Raw genomic sequence first — 20,643 nt, 5'->3', positions numbered from 1 at the left:
CAGGCTCAGCAACAAGTGTCTTGACTAACTGTGCTATTACACCAATCCAAAAACAAATTTTGATTGGGCCTGGATAATGGTACCTGCTTGTAATCTCAGTATTCAGGAGGTTGAGTCAAAGGGGATCGTGAGTTTGGAGCCAGCTAGCTAAGCTACATAGCAAAACCCTGCTTCAAAAAGCAAAATAAAATGGCAACCCTTTTTAAAAGTACTTTGTATATATGTCTTAGATTAGATCAACAAAGATGAGGTCTCTTGGACCTGTAAGATAGACTCCAGTGCATCTCTGGCAAGGAACAGATTGTCTAGTGCCATAAACACTGTTCACTCTCTACACAGGCACACCTAGTCATCGGTGACTCAGATTGGGGCTCTTGAGGCAATGAGGCAAATGAAGGCCAGTTCTGGGCTCCAGGAAAGACCAGCCATTCGGGTTGGCATGGGGCTGAATTTCTGAAGCAGAATCTTCTTAGCCAGAGAGGGTCTTCCACTGCAGGCCGTGCCTCAGCAGCAACTGCCTTGGGATCCAGTACGGATGCCTTTTAATCATTTTATTCATTTGCATTTCAAATAGTATCCCCCTTCCCAGTTACCTCTCCACAAACCCCCCATCCTACCCCCCTCCTCCCCTCCCCTTTAACCTTTATGGAGGTGCTCCTCCACCCACTCACCCACCCACTCCTTGCCTGTCTTAATTAAGGTTTCTATTGCTGTGAAGAAATACTATGATCAAGGCAACTCTTATAATGGCAAATATTTAATTGGGGCTGGTTTACAGTTTCAGAGGTTCAGTCTGTTGTCAGCATGGCAGGAAGCATGGCTGCAGGCCGACTGGCATGGTGCTGTAGAAGGAGCCGGGAGTGCTACATCTTGATCTGAAGGCAGCAAGGTAGAGGCTTCCTTTCCACCCTGGGCAGAGCTTAATTAAACATAGGACCTCAAAGCCTACCCCCACAGATAGACTTTCTCCAACAAGGCCACACCTTTTAATAGTGCCACTTTCCATGGGCCAAGCATATTCAAACCACCACAGTGCCCAACCCTGAGCCTAGGCACCTCTAGTGTGGTGGTGTGTGTCTTGGAGATGACTGTCTGCCAGTCTGATTCCACCAGAGGTGATGAGGAACACTTCTGGAAGTCTGAACTGAACTTGAACTTGGCTCTCCTATCTGAAAGAAGGCATTTCATGGGGGAAACAAACTAAAGACCAAAGAAAAATAGTGTGGTGTGAGTCCCTCACATAGGAGACCCCAATAAAGAGGGCAGTAGAAATGCCAGTAGGAAGAGCATTGAGGTGGCTGAGAAGGCCCCTTGCTCTCATGATAGAGAAGTATATACGTGGATCTGATTTAGTAATCAGAGTCAAGTTCAGCTTGGCTTAGAGATGACCACAGTGCTGATTCAAGGTTAGACATAGATCATATTTTGCTATCAGAGGGCCTCTGCTCTGAATAGGTAACCCCATTCCTGGTGTGTAGAACCTTATCAGGTTTTTTTTTACACCATGGGTGAGAGGCCCAGGGCTATCATAGAGGAGACCTAGGTCTAGGATCTGCATCTGGATTGACCAGCATTCTGGTTTGGGGGATAATGCTGTATATGTGGAGCTGACCCTGCTCTATAGGGTGTTTCTTCTTCTGACATTACCCAGGATGCAAAGGGTTCCTTGCTGTGACCATCATGGAGCCGGAAGAAGCAGTGGACTTAAGCCTTCTTGGCAGCTAGAATGTCCATGAAGGTGCCAGTTTTCTCTCAGCCCTTTCCTGTCTTGTGATCAAGCCTAAAGCATAGCCTTTCCCATCTGCCTATCTACCAAGAGTACCTGCTGTTTGTAGCTGCCTGACAGAGACCACCACAGGTAGCCTGAGCTACCATCTGATCTACCGTTGCTTCTTCATGACTCCCTCCCACAAACATTCCCTTAGGCCAGCCATAATCCTCAAGCTATATAAAAGCCATTCCTTAGGGACCAGGGGTCAGTAGATATATAGATTATCCTCGGCTTGTTTGTTTGTTTGTTTGTTCCAGTGTGCCTGCCAGAGAAAGCTTTCCTAGGATCTGGGCTCCTCTCCTGAAATGAAATGGAAGCAGCTTAGCCCTCTAAATAGTGGGTTATTATAGTGGGCTTCTCTGTTCAGCCTGAAGTGGGGGCATAGAGAAGCTCATTGTAAGTGCCCTGTATGCTAAGGAGGTGCTCAGGGACTCCTCCCGTGTGCAGTGTGGGAGTGAGGATCACTCATAGGGCAGGAGAGGCACACTGGGCAAAGCAAAATGGGCCTCTATGACCCAGCTGCTGCCATTGCTGTGAGGCCAGACAGTGGGCCAATCACAGGTCCCTAGACAGGGAGCTAGCTCATTCAGGCTACCTCAGAGGCTGCTGCTCTGCATTGCCTGATTTGTCCCTCTGACTTCCGGCAACTCTTCCTTTCTATGAAGATTACCCACTCCCCAGATGTGATACCCTCTGCCACAGTAACTACACTTGCCCCCAAAGACACCAGCCATCTTCACTGCCTTTCAGTGGGATGCCTCTCTTTTTGGTCCCCCTGCATAGAGAAGTCTCCAGGGCTACCCCACCTAGTAGACCTGTCTGTCCCTTTCCCCACCGCACCTGTGTCCCCACCCCAGCCTTGTCATTATCTTTATGTAGTCTGCTGTGCCACTGGGCTGAAGGTGCTGGTTAAGCTAAGTTGACATGCTCCATTGCATACCCATTGCAGGGTTCACAGGAGTCCTGGGAACTGGCAGAGTTTCGACCTTCCCTCTCCTGAGGTAGAGGGTTGTCTTTTCCATTTAAAAAACAAAAGTACTGGAGGGAATAGTAGCCCTGTGCACAGAATGTGCACACACATGCACCAAGACCCGCAGACTCGAGTGGTACAGCATTGCTATCTGCTGAAGTACATGCAGTTCCAGTCCCAGGGACAGGAATCTCTGAGCGGAGCCCTCACATAGCAGCCTGGAGATGTTCCCTGAGCTGGTCTTTTCAGGCTTCTTTACCTCTGTCCTCCCTCAGCACCGCTGGATATGGTGACGTCTCAAGGCACTGTGTAGTTGTACATCACAGGATCAGCTTCTTGGGTCTCAAGAGAGTTAAGTAGACTACATGCTTTGGGGGAAACTAGGGTCTCTGTACCTGGGGAAGGGAGGTCTGTTCCACTTTGTCTGGACCTTAAAGAAGAAACCTGGCTGTCACATGCACAGTAGGAAAGTTGCCAGATCCAGTGTTACACAGAGCCACTGCCCCACACTAGTGAGGCAGGTGAGTGGTGGCAAGGCTGAAAGTTAGGATTCTTAAGGAGCATTCTTGTTCCAGTCCAGCTCAGAAGGATGACAGGTTCCACCTTGGAACTGAAGTAAGAGCCTACAAGAAAGGAACCAGCAAAGACCTGAAGGTCTACAGGGGCTCAGATGATGAGAAGGAAGCGCTCTAAGAGCCCACTGGGGCCACATGGTCCCTAGGTAGCTCAGCCAGCAGTACCTTAGGCACAGTCTAGCTCTGTCATCTGGAACTTAGCTTCACAAGACCAGAGACCCACCCCCCACTTGAGCCATAAGTGCCTCCATCTACCATTGGCCAGGTATGCTAAAGGCTAAGCCTACATTCCCAAGGAGGCCTGTAGAGACTTGATGAACATGGCCTCCATGGCTGCTAGAGAGCTGCCGGATCCAGCTTCAGGCATTCAGGACATTGAGATGGATGTGTGGCTCAGTCTCCAGGGTAGAAATAGAGGTCCAGACCTTTCAACATTCAGATGCTTTATGAGCGACTAGGACCCACTGGATTCTGCTGCTTAGACTATTAACAATACAGGAAGCTCAAAACCCTTGGAAGCCCAAAGAATTCTCAAGGATATAATGTAGGCAAGTCCTGTCAGCCTCTGTTGTGAGGCTGTTACTTCACACCCCAGCATGTACTCAAAACCACCCATCTGGTGAGGAGAGCAAGGGTGATTCTTACCCTGTGAGTAATCTCTCACTGGGGCTTTGCTGTGGCTGGTCAGCCAGGGACGATGATGCCTCTGCAGAGAGCTGGTTGGTGGGAGGGCGGGACATCACATGGTGTAAAAACGGGGTCTTAAGGGACCAGTGCAAGATAGGTAGTGGCTCACATCTATAATCCCAGCAGTCAGTCAGAGGCTGAAGCAAAAAGGTTGCCATGAGTTTGAGGCCAGCCTGGACTACAGTGAGACCCCACCTCAACAAACAAGGTTAGGTGGATGTGCCCAAGCCTCTAGAGCCCAGCTGGGAAGAGATGTTCTTGCAGAGATTTCCTTCTTGAAATTTTGCTTGTCCAGGAATTAGCAACCCATACCCTATACCCCTGATCCATGCAAGTTCTTATGTACCATAGGCTTCTCTGCTGCTGTCAGATACTGGGCCTTCAGGCCACTCAGCACCCTTCTCCAGGAAGAGCCCTGTGTAAGAGAGAGCGAGAGAGCTGTCTGTGGCAGGGCAGCCATGCTCTGGAGAGTAGCAGGCCCAGAGGCCTTCTGGATCCTTCCTTCCAGACAGTTGTGCACAACCCTGATAACACAGCTTCTTCCCAGCCTGGGTGAAGGTGGTGAGCACGCATTCTCAGCTTCCTTTGCTCTGACTTGATCTTTCAGGAAGTAGAAAAGGTATGAAGTGAGGTCACAAGTGGCATTTTAGCACCTGGTTCTGATGTCTGCTCCGGCAATTGGAGACAGCTGCAAGGAATGATCCAGACTTGAGCTGGCAGGGTCTTCGTGATAGGTCCCAGTGTTATAGCTGAGTGCCTGTACCAGCACCCAGACTCCCTGAACTGTCTATTCCCAGTGTGGTGTCTGTCAAAGAGGGGCAGTGAGGGTGCTGAGGACATAGTGAGCTGAGATGCGTCGTGGGGAATATGCATTTGAAGTCCCTGTCCTTCTCAGAGTCTGAGAGTGTGCACACGCGCATGCGCATGTGTACCTGCAAGTGAACCCCTAGGAACCCAGGTTTCTTCCTTGTTCCCAGGAACAAGCCCATTGCTGAGCAGGAAAGTCATCTTGCAAGGATAGAAGACTGGTTTATTCTCTAGGTTGAGAGGAGGAGGGCTGGATTGGTGCTTGTTTGGGACACTGGTGGGCAGAAGCTAGAGTAAGGCAAATGGAATCTAGCCAGCTCAAGGAGTAGGCTGTGTTGAGATTGACTAGGTGGATGAGGCCTTGAGGAATGTGGCAAGGCCCAAGAGCCCTGGTGTGGAAAGGGCAAGTGTGTGCATCAGGATCTTCTGTTCCTTCCTTGGTGTTCTCGTCTGTCTGGGCAGGAAGAACAGCCAGGAATTGGTGGCTAGTTCCTGTACAGTCTGCCTCACTAGGTGGAAGATGCCCAGTGCTGTGGGTGCCATTCTGTGCCCTAGGGCACTGTTTCCTTTCTGAGCCCTTCCCTACCTTTTCCTGGACTCTGCAAAGCTGCTCCCAGGAGTTGGGCACCTCTTCTTGAAATGCAGAGGTGGGGAAGGTCTTCTTTTACCTGGCCCAGCTGCATACCCTGTGAGAAAATAGTGACTTCCTCTGGAGAGCTCACTGGAGACCATGGCATCTTTGTTGTGTTTCCTTTGAGAATGTTACTCCAGAAGTCTTCGTTCTAGTCCCGACTTGACAGCTCTAGTGTGGCCCTCCTACAACTTAGGAGTCTACCCTCCACAAGGCACTATGTGGCACAAAGTGGGGAAGGGTGCTGTTCACATTGGAGCCCTGTTGCAGATGGAAGATTGCCCACGCATGCTGCCGTTGGCCATTGCCATCCTGCCTCCCAAACTCACCTCCCCGTCCCAGTTTCCTGTGACAAGCAAGGGCTGTGTACTAGATACCCCTCAGCCGGTGGGTAGCCTGGCGTCACTGAACCCCTCGTTGCTAGACCGAGGACCCCGCCAGTATTGGCCTGCAAAAGTCAGTTATGCTGCCAAGTGACTGCCGACTGCCTGGGGACCGTCCGGCTCTTGCCTGCCCCGCCCCGGCCCGCCGCGAGTGAGGAGCAAACCTCCGCGGCCATGGCCTGGCGCCCGCACTAGCTCTCCTGCACAGATGCCACCGGGGAGCCGGCGGGTAGGAACTTGCCTGTGGCCGAGGGCGGGGATTGGGACCAGGGCTGCACGACCACCTCACCTCTGCCTGCCTGGCTCTCTGCTTTTCTATGCTAAGTTCCCCCCGGGTGGGCTCGGGGAGCTGCCCCCGCCCCGGACGCAGCAGGAAACCCGAGGGCCGCGGTTTCCCCAGCGCTTCTACAGAGGAAGTCGCCGACGGTGGGTGCGGTGCCCCCCGTGCCCGGACCGGGCTGGCGTTCTACCGAATGTCAGGTGGGAGGCCAGACCGGCCTAGGTAGTGGCACGCGGGGGCGGCTGGTGCTGGTGGAGTCTGTACTGCGCCCGCCCAGCAAACCCAGGACAGCCCAGCCCGACCAAGCCCGGGGCCGGAGCCCAGGCGTGGGTGTGCGCCTGCGAAAACGAAAGCCACTAGCTGCAACAACTTCGCAGCAGAAGGCGCTGACGAAAAGCTGCGCGGTGCCGCTCTCGGGGATGGTGAGCGGGCCGCTGGGCGGGATGGGCAGCGGCGCCCGGGCGCGGTGCTTCCCTAGCTAAAAATAGCTGTTGTGCGGGGGCGGGAAGATGGTGCCAGCGCTTCACAAGTGCGGTCCGGCACGGAACATGGGGCCCGGGGTCCTAGCCACTCAGCCCTCAAGAGTAGGCGGAGGGATAGGGTAGGGTTGGGGTAAGGGTCGTATGGGCTGGGCGTGGGGTCGCTACTAGTTCCGCACGCACATGGGGGCAGGGCTAGCTGCCAGGCTCTCCCCAAGCTCAGTTGTTTGTCGGTTCTGCTTTTCCCAGGAGGGGGGAGGGGAGGGGACCTAGTGCATGATATGTCTCATTTGGCAGAAAAGCTGGAAACGGCAGCCGCCAGCTGCAGGCAAATTGCAGGCTTCCCCAACCCCTGCCTGAGTCTGTTGAGGACTCATTACCTGTAATGGCAGGGGGAATCCCTTGCCCTCAGTAGCCCTGCCTGGCCAGCCAGGACCTCGTGAGGGAGAACCGGGCCTGGGGAGTGGGGGGAAACGGGGGTGTGTTCCTGATAGCCACTGCACTGTCCTGAGACCACAGATTGCTTTCTATATGGTTCCGAGGTGCTCACTGAAGAAACTTCTGTCTACAGTAGTGTGGGGCTTGAAGGGGACGGAAGGGCTCCCAGCCTCCCTCCATCTTTTTAGAATGGAGCAGAGGTGCTGCAGGGCCCCTCTCTCCTCAGAGCCTCAAGGATGAGTAGCTACCTACCTAGAAAGCAATCGTGGATCCCAACACCAAATCTCCTGAGCAGGAGGAGGTGCCAGAGGGCCGTCTGTTCATGAGGCCATGGGTGCTACCCAGCTGACTGGCAGCATCCTTGATGCTCTCAGTCCGGGGGACAAATGGGAGCTGATGGGAGAGTTGTGCTGTAGCCTTGGCTTCCTGCTGCTTGCAGGCTCACAAAGGAGCTAGTCTCTTCAGAACAAGAGAGTGAAAGCTGATGTGGGAGAAACTGGGCAGCCACCTACAAATTGTTTACCTGAGAGACACTGGGAGCATCTCTCAGTACCCTGTTCACACACCTCTCCAGGCAGTCTAGTCTGAGTGCTCTGTGTGTGTGTGTGTGTGTGTGTGTGTGTTAATGGGCAACAGGTGTCACCCCAAGACTGGGGGATGTTGACACCCCACTCCCAACTGTGCTTGCCCCTCGAATGGAACCATCCCCTGCTTCTTGGAGTTGGATTGTTGTTAATTTTGAGGTTGTGTTGGAGACTGCACAGGTTTTTTTGCTTTTCTGGGGTGGAAGGAGGGGAGTTGCCGAGCTCTGCCCTGCTGAGCTCTGCCCTGCAAGGACCATTACTCCATTACTTAGCAGCTCATTCTCCGCAGCAGCCTGTTCCCATACCCCTTCTGCTTTTGTGTCAGCTGTCTTACTCTCCCCTATTCACCAGTGTGCCCATACCCAGATGGGACACAGGGAGAGAAATAGGCTTGCGTTCTCTCTCTCTCTCTCTCTCTCTCTCTCTCTCTCTCTCTCTTTCTCTCTCTCCCTCTCTCTCCTCACAGTAGTGTTTTCAGTGAACAGGGATGTTAAAAGTATGCTATTCTAGAAAGCCTTGTTCACCCATTGTTCCACAGGCCGTCCCCCTACTGTATCAGCTGAGGCACCAGGCCCCACCCCAGGGATCTACCTGCTTCCCCCTCCTGCCTATTAACCTTTCCAATCCAACGTTCTAAAAACCTGAAAAAAAACCTGACCCTGAAAACTTTAGCTCGCATGTCAACCTGTAGGATAAACGATTCTGCGGCTGTTGTCAAGGAGATGTTTTTGATGACATGGGAAATGCTTCCTTGGGCTCAGGATACTCCAAGTTGTAGGGCTGGCTCCACATAAGTTGCCCCTCCCTCCCACCTCAGTTCCCTCTCCCCCCTCAAATCCCTGCCCCCTTCCCAGCTACCTGTCTCTCATCTCTGTCTTCTCTGTGGGGTCACACAGTCTCCCCTCCTGTTTCCTCTGGCTCTGCCCAGGCATCCTTCAAAGTCCCTGGCCTCTTATTCACACACCAGCCTCTCTTATGCTTGTACCTGGATGGCTGGGATGTTGCTCCACACCCCTTCTTTAAGAGAGTTGGAGTCTGTGTTTTATGATTTTAACCCAGAACATTCATTTTCTGTTGAGTGTGCAGGAAGGCTCCGTGGTTGACAGTATACTGTCCTTGTTTCCTAAGTTATGTGCTGGTGGGCTCCCTTTTCTCCGGGGGTGTTCGGGAGACTTTACCTCATAGGTCATGAGCTCCTCAAAAGCAATAGAGCCGCATCTGCCCGTTTGCCCCCTCCTATAACAGCTCAGTGTCCCGGGGCTGTGCCAGGACAACTGTTGTGCCCAAGGCTGAGGCCCTTGGACTGAGGTCAAGAGCGAGAGGCAGTCTTGGTGAGCAGTGCCTCAGTGGGCCAGGTAGAGCCCAGGAAGACCCCAGCAAACCCAGACCCATAAAACGGGGAGCCTAGGTAAGGTGGAGAGGGGAAATGTTCCTACCATCTGCCTCGTAGTAGTAGCCCAACAGCTCCCTCAGGCCAAGTGTCCTGGGTCTCCTTGGTGCCGTCTACAATCTGTTTCCTTCTCCTTGTCAGCACCTTTGTGTGGTACCCAGGTGGCTCCTCAACAACCGTTCTACGTGCCCCCAGATGAGCTCTTCCCTGGCCTGGTGCCCTACTGGGCGTGACCCTGAGAATGGCAAATCAGAACAAGTATCACATCTCAGGCAGCAAGGAACAGCTGGAGAAAGCACCTAAGCCGTCAGGACCAAGGCTGAAGGCCAGCACCAGCAGTAGGCCTGCAGCACTTTAACTCTGCTACTGGAGGGACACCAGCCACCCTGCTTGTGAGCGAGCCTTGAGGGCCCTGCCTGCTGTGTGCTTAAGAAACACAAGGTTCAAACCCCTGCCTGTCCTTTCCTTTGGGAGTTAGAAGTGAGGCCATGGGGAGGGGCTTTCAAGTGAGGAAGACAGCCCTGCTTCCTGGTCCACTGTCACTGGACACCCTTGAGCAGGTCATCTAACTCAGTTGCACTCTTGGGGTATCTTCTCCAGTGTGGCAAGAGAATGAAACTCTGAACATCCCCCCCCCCCCCCCCCAGTGTAGCTCTGTCTAGGCCATTCCTTCTCCCACCTTCTTTCCTTTCTGGCTTTCCCAGGCCTTGTAGGCATGTTCCCTCCTCTGGGTACTTTGTGTCTTAGAGAAGGAAGGGGCTCTAGGAGGATCTGTGACAGAAAGGTAGCAATCTCAGAGTAGCCACAGGCTGTGCTGTTACTGCAGAGTGTGCTGGGAGAACCAGATCTACATGGGAGTGGGTCTGAAGTCCCTGCCTGCTGGGGCAATTGGCTCTGGACTGAGTAAAGAGGCTGTGTTCAGCAGCCCTCAGGTCCGATACTCAGGACGGGAAATGTGTGTGGATGAGCTCTTCGTCTATGCTAAGGCCCATAGTAGGTATATGCAGGCTTCTGAGAAGAGAGGGAAAAGAGGAGTCTGGGTCTCTTCAGGAATATGCTCCCCCTGAGCACAGAAAAGTGGGGTGTTGTGAGATGATCGCGCAGGCAGAGAGCCCCGTGCATGCCTACAGCAGCTGCTGCTCTTTGCTCCCTGTGTGGTCTGCGTACCAAGATTGCCATTAGTGGAAGGCAAAGCCTCGGCAGCCTCCTGGCCAGGCCTGCCCTCACACTGCTCTCCAGTCCACTGTGAGCATCTGTGAGCACTACCGCAGGGTCACTATTCCCTCCACTTACACAGCGACCATGCCCCAGCTCCATGTACCCAAGACCTGAAGGAACCCCCATTGCCTCCATAGTAGTGAGAGGACACAGCAGGCTGTGGGGAAGGTTTGGAAACTTGTGTCCAACCTTCAGCCCACAGTCTGGGCCCCATAAATTATTCAATAGTTAGTGTGTGTTTCAGTGACTTCATCTGTCATCAAGGAGCCCAGAGCCACTCTAAGGAGCAGAGATGGGCAGAGATGCTTGCAGTGAAAGACTTGGCATGTAGGAGAAACTTGAGTACAGTGAGGTATTTGGAAGGACTCTGGGGCTGCTGGGAAGGCCCAACTGCCTACAGCACAGGACTGTGAGCCAGCATTATCCCCAGCCACACTGACCACCAGGGAGCCCAGTCCTGGTGACACCACAACCCAGGAATCCAGTGAGGCTGATTAGAGACAGTGTGCATGCCCGCAGGTACGTGAGAGCATGGCCCTACAGAGGGGACTCCTTGTAGCATCCTGATGCTCTGACTCCCATGCTGCTGCTAGCTCTCAGATGTGTGTTCCTGGTCTGGCCTGTCCCACAAAACTAGACATGAGCTCCTCTGCAGGCTCTCCCATCTGCTTCCCGCCAGGCCTGCTTTCACAGAGGAGCCCTGCTGCTCATGTCCTCCCTGCTAGTCCTAGCACATCACTCTGGCTTCTCCCTAACACCTGCCAGAGGTCCATGCCTTTCTCTTCTGCGCTCTGGGCTGGGTGTTGTGCAGCCTCTGCTTAGCCCCACACCTTCTCCCTTGTGGGCTGTGGTGAAGGAGACAGAACAGGTGTCTACACGATTCATCCTGAGAGCCCCCCTCCCAATACCTTCTCTGGGAGCAGGCTTGGCGCAGCAGTTAGGGGAAGATGAGTTCTAGTTTGCCCCCTTAGGAGAGGGCTGTACCCACTCCATCCTGGAGCTGTAAACACAGAAGCCAGATTCTGCTGAGCTTGGCCAGAAGGCATAGTTGGCTTGGTTTCTACCCTCCTGGCTTAGGACTCTGTCCTTCTGCCCCCACCCACCCAGCTTTCTCTCTATCCATATACAGCCCCATGCTGAGAGGGCAAAGCACTATTCCTAAGGGCTCCTGCTAGGAGTTTACCTGCTAGCTGCATGCCCATGAAAGAGATGGTACCCAGAAAGTTCCAGAGTCCTGTGGCACGTGTGCGTGAACATGAGGAATGAATGAGCCAGACCTTGCCCAGCATATGTGTCCAGGGGTAGGCAAAGTGAAGCTTGTGCAGGGCAGGGGCACTGCCAGGCTCACTTGGAGCACTTGTCAGGGTGTCTGCACTTCCCTCTGCTTTCCTTGGAACTTGCCTCCTCCTTTCTGAAATGAGTGCTGCTGTGTTATAAAGGGAGCTGAGGTGGACAGTGCACTGGAAACAAGCCCCAGATGCTGAGACACGAGACCCTTGCTGACAGACCTTTCTTTTCTCTTAGAAGTAGGTATCTTCAAGAACTTTTGGCCTATGTTTTCTTCTTCCCCTGGTACTGAACGTGATTGCATTGCAATCATGCACCTCACCTGCCTGACAGGCCTCTAACAGCCCCCAGAGGGGCTGGGTCTTCTTGCTCCTGCCCTTGCCTCTGAAGGTGACTTGGGTGCTGTGCCATGGATTCTCAGCTTGGGGAGTGAGAGCTTTTGCCAGGAGCCCTGGCCTCCTGCACCTTCACATCCTCCAAGTAACCCCTGCTTCCCTAGCCTACCCCCTGCATGTGTCAAACACAGTTTATTACGGGTAGCAAGCACCTCCCCAACTCATTTTTTCATGGTGTGGTAGCTTTCTGGTGGCTAGGCAGGCTGTGCTCAGTGAACACCGGCCAGAACCATCACATTACCCCCTGGCACTGGCTGCTTTTTAGGGGCAGTCAGTTTATCTTCATACAGTCCCCATGCTCCTCATAGGGCATCATATACACTTGGAGCCTGGAAGAGCTTTGTTTGCTGTGAACACTGTTGTTTCTTACCTGCCCCACACAGTTCACATGGGAATTTTCAGGAGGCGGGGTAGTTAGGATTCCCTATACCTAATAAAATGGGAGGCAGAAAGCTTTCAAGATGGATGCCCCACCTACTCTGCCAAATTTGTGTCAGGCCCCTCAGAATCTAGAGCTAAAGCAGACTGACCCTGGCCAGGACACCTGCCAGCTCCAGAGTCATCATCTGAAAGGCTGCCCTCGAGTCCTTTCCACTGTGTCACAGAACAGCAAGCCAGGGAGCCTTAGAGAAGTGGGACCAGATGTCACAGTTGGACCCGGGGAAAGGGCTGGCTAGGCAGAGGATGCAGAAGACAGAAACAGAGGCTCACATGCATAGAATCCTTGGCTTGTGTCAGTCTAAAGGATGCAAGCCAGTTAGAGAGGCAGTTGGTAGAACATTAAAAACACCAACAATACGTGGCTTGGTACACACTGATATAACTAATCCAGGTTGATAAAAAGTTCAAAACCTGCCTGTGGGTGTGGGTGTGGGTGTGGATGGATGAATGGATGGAGCTCAGTGATTTAACAGTGCTTGTCTAGGATACCCAAGGCCCTGGTGCCAGTTGATATTGGTTCAGTCCCGGGGGGGCGGGGGGAGGCGGCAGCCCTGTGCCATATAGAAAAGATACCATTCTACTAATTGTAACCAGAGTTGATGCTAGCTTCCACCAGTGTTGATTAACGCCAGTATGTTTAACTGATATGAGAGCTAGCATGCTGGGTATCCAGAGTAGGTGGGCACTGGAACCCCCCCAACCACCTTTAGTGGAGGTGCCCAGGCCCTGTCTCTGTTCTTCTTCAGCCTGCTCTGTCTGCGCTCCAGTACTCCTGGCTTGGAGGCCGTAATGAACACTGGGAGCAGGGCCACTTCCCCTGCCTCTAACTGCACCTAGAGGAAAGTCCTCCCCATTGTAATCACAACACCTCTCAGCACAGTTCAGAAGAGCACATGGAATTTATGGAGTTGAAAGGAGTTGGTTTTTTGAGACAGGGTTTCTCTGTGTAGCCCTGGTTGGCTTAAAAGTTGCTCTGCTGACCAGGCTGGCCTCGAACTCGCAGAACTCTGCCTGCCTCTGCCACTCAAGCACTAGAACTAAAGGTGTGAACCACCACTCCTGGCTCTGAAGGCAACTCTGAAAAGTGGGCAAACGCTCTGCATTCTGAGGTCTGGAGAAAAGTTGCTTCTGACTAACTAGGGTCATCTGTGGCTGTGCATAGAAAGTGGGGAGACATGTCTGAAGCTAGGTTGATTCTAGGCCTCTCCAGGGAAAGGGAGGAGATCTGGAGACCAGGGAGAGCATCTGGTCGCCAGGGCGACCCAAGGCATCTCTTCCTGCCTTCCAGATGAGGAGCTGCTGCAGCCGGCAGTGGGGGTGCTACAGGTGGAGACGCTTCCCTATGAAGACCCACAAGGATCTTTTCCTCAAAGTTGTGGGGTAGCCACTCATCTGTGGCTCTAGGAGGGTTATTCCTTGTCTCTGAGCTCGATTATTTATCACATGTCTGTGGAAAGTCACGTGAGAACTCCATGTATGTCTGAGATGTGCCTCCTCAAGAAACAGAACCCTTCCCTAGCCTCACACTGTTGGGCCACGAATACCTTAATGGCCACAGTAGTCTATGTTAGGCTCTTCTTAGTCCTGGGAGCAGAGAGGCGAGGTACCCTGGTCTTCTTGAGACAGACAGACAGACACACACACACACACACACACACCCGTGTGGCATTTTGTAAGCTGTTACAGACAGACATGAGGACACTGTGTTTGTTCTCCTGGGTGTGGGTATTCTCACCCTCTAGCCTGTTAGGTAGGCGGGCTTGAAGCCCAGGATGGAGGCAGTGGGGCCAGGGACTAAGGGTGTTAAGCTTCTCCAGGCCTCCCTCATCAGCTGAGGGCTAAAGACACCCTGCCCTCCCTCTTCCCCCATCCCCTTGGCCTTCTAGAACATGGCTTATACTTCTGTGCATGGATCACTAATGGGCAGCAAGGAGCCATGAGAACAGAGGCCCATGTAGGTGCCCCTCTAATCCCTGGAACTGGCACTGGAGACCCAGAAACCCCATGATTCAGCCAGTCAGGATCCAGGACCTATGCTAGCTGGAGCTTCTGAGGGTTGGCTACAGGGCCCCCACTAGGATCTGTCAGCTTCTTCCAGGCCACTGAGTTAGGTCCTGTGTCAGACAGGTCTCCTGAGTGTTCACACACCACTCCTTCCCTCTGGCATCCATGGTACCCCTATACCCTGATGGACTCCAGTGTTGTTGAAAATATTTAATCCCAATCCAGGTTTTCTACCCTGTCTTTAACCATTTAGTTCCTGGATAAAAGATACACACACAACCTTTATAATAAGCCTTAATCAGCACAAGAGCTGGGCAGGTAGCTATCCTCTATGCTGTTATGTCTATTTCCCAGCCAATAATCCTATTATATAATTTGCCATGTTGCGTCTGGGCTGCTCTCAACTCCAGTTAGCCAGCCTATGTGGCCATTATTTTATGATTCTTATCCCATGTCAGCTTCTCTCTCCTTTTTTCCCACCTCTTTGACCCCCCAAGCTCGGGAACCCTAAACCCCACTTATGTCTCTTCTGCGCAGCTTGGCTGTCTGCATCTTTATTCACCAATCAGAAATAACTTGGGGAGCAGGGTCACATAACACCTGGATCTATGTGTGGTCTCTGGAAGCAAACAGTATTTAGCATAGCAAAAGGCCAAACCAACACCCCAAAGGATGTCACAGGATCCTGCAAGGGCACTGGTGATGAATGGGGGCAGAGTAGAGGGCAATGCCTTATGGTTAGGGACTTAGGGAAAGGGGGTGAGAGACTACCATAGCAAACTAATAGAACAGGTGTTGGGGCCTGGGAATCTTCGGGGCTGCAGTTGATTTCCTGCATGTAGCTGGGAACAGGAGTTGAGGAAAGTGAGTCTGCAAGTGTGTGTCCTCCACCAGCAGCTGTTGAGTGTCACCGGTCCTCTGGTTCAGTGTTTGCTCCCCTGGGAGTTGCTCCTGCATCCTTGCACAGTACCTGTGCAGAGTGTGAACACTGCATGACAGCCACTCTAGGCAACAGGTCCAGTAAGCATGTGGGATACAACCACATGAAAGAAGGACTGAGGCAGCCCACTTGGTGACTGACTAGGGAAAATGCTTACAGAACCTCACATATACAGTCCTCTGCCATGGATGTAAGGTGTGTAGGTACAGGCGGCTGCGCGCCTATCCTCTGGCTGACATGAAGGGGCTGAGAAGCCCCTGGCGAGGCCTTATGCACAGTGGCAAGCTTGAGGGGACTTCAGGCAGGGTGTCCCTAAGGTGCCAGAGAGGTGGCAGCCTCCCTTAGCCTGTGCTTGCCCATCCCATAGGGCATCTGGCGGATCCCCGTGGATGAGATTGACCGGCCAGGCAGCTTTGCCTGGCACATGAACCGCTCCATCGTGTTGCTGCTCAAGGTTCTAGCCCAGCTCCGAGACCACAGCACCCTGTTGAAGGTGTCCTCCATGCTGCAGCGGACACCAGACCAGGGCAAGTGAGTGAGACACCACACACAGCCTGGCTCGTCCTCCACCCAGGCTTGTCCCCACTGCTCGCACCTGGCTCTGAGGTCTATTGGTCCAGAAGTCCCAGCCTTTCCTCACTCCTGAGGGACATCTCTTAGTATCTGGAACACAAGCATACCACCTCTCTGCCTTAAGCACTCTTGGACTGATACAGGCTGACAGTCTCCATGTTTAGACCATCCCTCCTGCCCAACCTGGGCTCTCAGAGGCACTGACTAGCATGGGGTGTAGGGAGTAGACATTCTGAAAGTAGCCCTGGCCCTAGGGAAGTAGGAGGCGGGCAGCAGAGGTCTTGGGCCTCAACAGATATCATGGCTTCATTGGCCAGAAGTATGGGGCACAGAACAGAGTGTATCTGCTACAGCTGCCAGGTGTAGAGGTTGGGGTGCTACGCCTGGGGATACAGCTGGCACGGGGCTAGCCTAGCCATGAAGCATAAGCACCCCAGAAGCCAACTGAGGGAGAGGAACTCACAAGTGTTCCTGGGGTGGAAGTAAGGTGCTGACTCATCACTTAGCTGTACTATATGGCTTCTGACACTGTCCTACTATTTCTGTCCCTCTGTATGACCGCAGGAAATATCTCCGAGATGCTGACCGCCAGGTCCTGGCACAGCGCGCCTTCATCCTCACTGTGAAAGTGTTGGAGGACACACTGAGTGAGCTTGCAGAGGTATGTCAGCCTATCACAGCTCACCCCGGGTCTGTGCATAAGGGCCAGGGTAACAAGTCTCCGCAGCAGCCACAGATAGTGGCCTACACAAGTCCACTCTTGATGTCAGCTCCCCATGATGCTCACATCACAAAACTCCCGGAAAGCCAGGCTGTGCCATCCCATCAGCAACCTGTCCCCACACCTGCTTCTGTGTAAGGGGGTGGAACTGCCCGAGGAACAGAAGAGAATGGGTCTCTGGGAGAGTCTTGTCAGCTGGCACATGTGTGTAGCCAGATGGCATTGGGTAGAAGGACCCATGGAGGCTCTGATCAGGCAGAGCACCAGTAACTTGTCTGGCTTCCTTGTAGGGGTTAGAACACCCAGGATCCAAGGCCTGTGGCCTCTCTGGAGCCAGGATGACCACCGATGTCTCACACAAAGCCAGTCCCGAGGATGGCCAGGAAAGCCCCCCACACCCCAAGAAGCTACCTCTAGCTGATGGCTCAGGACCAGGGCCTGAGCCAGGGGGCAGAGTGGGCCCTCTCAACCAATCGCCAGTGGTCACAGACACAAGGGACAACACAGACCAGGGTGGGGAGCCGAAAGACAAAGAGAGTCCCCAGCTGGGGCCCATCGAACCCATGGATACCAGCGAGGCTGCTGTTCGCCACCCAGACTTGGAACAGACATCACGTCTGTTGCCGTGCCGCCCCCCAAGGGACCGGGGCCCTGAGAGCCGGTCTGCTGAGCTTTCCCTAGAGGAGCTGAGCATCAGCACCCGACAACAGCCCACTCCACAGACCCCATCCCCAACAGCCCCCACCACAACTGCTGCTCCCACTATCATGGTGGCCAGGGGAGCGGGGCACTCTGAGGAGGCACCTCCAAGGCCTAATCGGAAAAGGAAACTCCTGGAGGACACAGAGTCTGGCAAGACTCTCCTGCTGGATGCCTACCGTGTGTGGCAGCAGGGCCAGAAGGGCATGGCCTATGACCTGAGCCGCATCGAGAAGATCATGTCGGAGACTTACATGCTCATCAAGCAGGTGGGCAGCCTGTGCACTGACCCCGGGACTGCATCTGTCTGCAGGCCCCTTCATTGCCTGGGCCTTTTGTTCCCTGGAGGTTCCTTCTTGAGGCCACATGGATCAGAGCCCACCCTAAGGTGGTGTTAGGGGTTGTGCCCCCTGCTTTAACACTGTGTACTTTGTGTGTATTTTGGGGGGGGGGTGTATTTTTTATTATTTAGATTTTCTCTGATGAATAGGTAGTAAGTTTAGACACAGAAAACAATGAGGTGTATGCTATGAATTTATCCTTTAAGGAAGACAAGACTTCGGTACAGGTCCCGCATAGGAGTGTGTGTGGAAGCCCTCTTTTGACCACTTGGATATATTTGAGCCACTTCCTGAAATGGGTGGCTGTGGTACAGGTCTCGCATAGGAGTGTGTGTGGAAGCCCTCTTTTGACCACTTGGATATATTTGAGCCACTTCCTGAAATGGGTGGCTGTGGTACCCAGTGTAAGGAACAGAGCTAGGAGGAGGCCAAGCATGGCAGCCCCAAGACTCTGCCACCCTTCTCAGCTTGCCAGATCCCCACCCCTCACCAGATACATGTTTTTCCATAGGAACAAATCTGCAGAACTCGTGAGCAGAACAGATGAAGTGACTGGTGTGGTTAGTTCTTCCTAGCACCTTTGAGCCCCCCTCCCCTTACTAGCATTATTTCTCCTGTGAAATCCCAGGAGCAGTGTGGTACTGCTGTGTTCCCTGCAGGGGAGACCATACAGTGCCTGCTCCTGTCTTCTCGTGCCGACATTAAGAGCATGTGCCTCAAAGCCCAGCTCTCAGATGAATTTGAAAGCTTCATTGGGTCTCAAAGCCTCTGTCAGTTCTCAGCCCTTGATGACATAAATAACTGACCATGGAAAACAACTTGAAGTAGCCTGAGGGTTGACTGGGACCAGTCCTGGCACAAGCAGTTGATACATGGACCTTTGGCCTGCATCCCCACCTGGGTGACAGTCTCGGGTGCTAGCCGTGGTCCTCACTGAGGATAGTCCACATAGGAGTGCCCTTCTTGGACTGGGAAGTAGGTAAGGGAGCAGATCATGTGCTGTGGCCCACGGTCCCCTAATTTAGACATCTCTCTGTTCAGGTGGATGAGGAGACTGCACTGGAGCAGGCCGTGAAGTTCTGTCAGGTCCACCTTGGGGCTGCTACCCAGAGACAGGTAAGCTGTCCTGAACACGCACTCCCCACCCGCTCCCCAGCATATGCCGGCTCATCATGCTGATCCTGCCCCACACCAAGGCCTGGGTTGCTGGCCCAGAGGCAAGTCTGCCCTGAATCTGGTTCCTGTGGTCATTATGGACCCATGGTAGAGGAGCCTTCTGGTTAATGGGTCAGTACCCCAAAAGGTAGTGTCTTGACAGGACTCAAGACAAACGCGTGACCTAAGGAGCCATGCTTTGGCTCTTTTCATAAGTAGGAAGGACAGCATCTATCCATTTGGCTTCAGCTAGGAAGGGCCTTACCTTTGTGACTGGTAGAGAAGTGATACCAGAACCGGGCTAACTAGTATCAATACAGCCAGGAACATGGGGTAGAGGCAGGCATGCAGTGACATGGGGCCACTGAATTTGATAAGGACCAGGGGCTCATTCCAAGCCAGGGTATCCAGGTGCTGATAGGCAAGGGAAGAAGCCAGAATCGCAGGATGGTAGGAAGGGCTGGCATGTTGGATAGCTGTGAGAACCAGCCCTTCCTTAAGGATGGGCTGAGAAGGCCCATAAGGTAGAGCTCCTTGATGGCCAGATGAGGTGGTGCACACTGCTAGTCCTGGCACTCGGGAGGCAAAGGCAAGTGGGTCTCTGTGAGTTGGAGGCCAGCCTAGTCTACATAGAGAGGTCCTGTCTCAAGAAAAGGAAAAAAAAGTGTGTGTGTGTGTGGCAGTGTGTGGCTGTGCTCATGTTTAATCTTGCCAAGACTTGGGAGATGGGAGGCAGGCCCAGCAGGACAAAGCTGCACTCTCCCAAAGCATTGAGAGCCTGCAGGTCAGAGGCTGCCTTAGGCTTATCTCAGAAAAGGCAAAACAGCCTCCATGTCATTGCTGGTCTAGCTTCTTATCCTACGGGTGGCCCAGGTGTTTGGGGGTACCTTGTCCTAGGAGCCCCAGCGGCTGGCAGGTATTTATCTTAGGGGAATAGAGCATGAGGTCATCAACACTGCCCAAACTCTAGATCTAAGGCAGCCCAGGGATTCATCTTGGAGCATAGTCTGTGGTCTGCCTCCCAGGTGAGGATTAGAGTTCTCGGCAGGATTGAGCAACCAGCCAGCAGGCATTACTGCTTGACTATTGCCCCCAAACTTCTTGTATGTGGGTAGACAGACTAATTCTGTGTAGTTCAGGCTGGCCTGTAACTCAGTGGCAACCCTCCTGCCTCAGCTTCCTGAATGCTGGGATTACAAGTGTATACCTCTGGGCCCAGCTTATATCTGACTTTGAAGGGACTTAAGTGATAAACCCAATCAGGAAATAGCAAGCACCCTGCCTTTACTGGTGCTGTGTTAGCAAGGAACTAAGGACAGGAGAGAGCCTCATTTCTTAGAGGAGGGAGCTAAGGCCAAAGGCCCGCACACAGCACCGCAGAGTGCGTGGGCAGAGGCTGCCGCCAGTGGCCCGGGAAGAACCAGGCAAGGGAATGGAGTAGACAGAACTAGGATAGGATCCCTACGTTTCAGGCTGCCTGCTGCTAGATAGTGTCACCTCCTGGAGTACAAAGCCAGAGTAGAAGAGAGCCAGGCAAGTGGTCCTCAGGGCCTGTAACTCCCTCCCCAGGCCGCACTGGGATGGTGTACCCTGGGTCCTCTTACCACCACATATAGCTCCACTTTTCCCTTGGGGCATCTCAGAGAGCTATTTATTGTCTCTTCATCTTTCCACATGTTCGCCTCTTCTAGGAAAAGCTAACTATAGGCTCCCCTCAAGTTTCAAAGTAGGCTTCACGTTCTCCCTACTGAAAGTCTCAAGTTTAGGGAATAGACTAGTTCGATTTTTCCCTTGGAACTTGCCCACTAGTGGCCCTTAGAAAGTCCCTCTCCAACAACAACAACAAAAAAAAAAACAAACAAAAAAAAACAAAA

General features: G+C 53.2%; 1 protein-coding gene across 3 annotated transcripts in view; it reads left to right on the top strand.

Moving 5' to 3' along the window:
- Positions 1-20,643, top strand: part of Cabin1 (calcineurin binding protein 1) — a 110,091-nt gene that overhangs the window by 82,203 nt on the left and 7,245 nt on the right. For all 3 annotated transcript variants that reach the window (XM_029542698.1, XM_021204736.2, XM_029542697.1), the window contains exons 30-33: positions 15,648-15,811; positions 16,418-16,514; positions 16,865-17,542; positions 18,656-18,730. In XM_029542698.1, coding sequence (XP_029398558.1) covers positions 15,648-15,811; positions 16,418-16,514; positions 16,865-17,542; positions 18,656-18,730 — 1,014 coding nt within the window. The remainder of the gene's footprint in view (positions 1-15,647; positions 15,812-16,417; positions 16,515-16,864; positions 17,543-18,655; positions 18,731-20,643) is intronic.

This window comes from Mus pahari, chromosome 9 (assembly GCF_900095145.1).
Source record: "Mus pahari chromosome 9, PAHARI_EIJ_v1.1, whole genome shotgun sequence".
Taxonomy (NCBI): Eukaryota; Metazoa; Chordata; class Mammalia; order Rodentia; family Muridae; genus Mus; species Mus pahari.
Note: the sequence above shows the minus strand (reverse complement) of the source record. Positions and strands in the feature narration are given on the sequence as shown.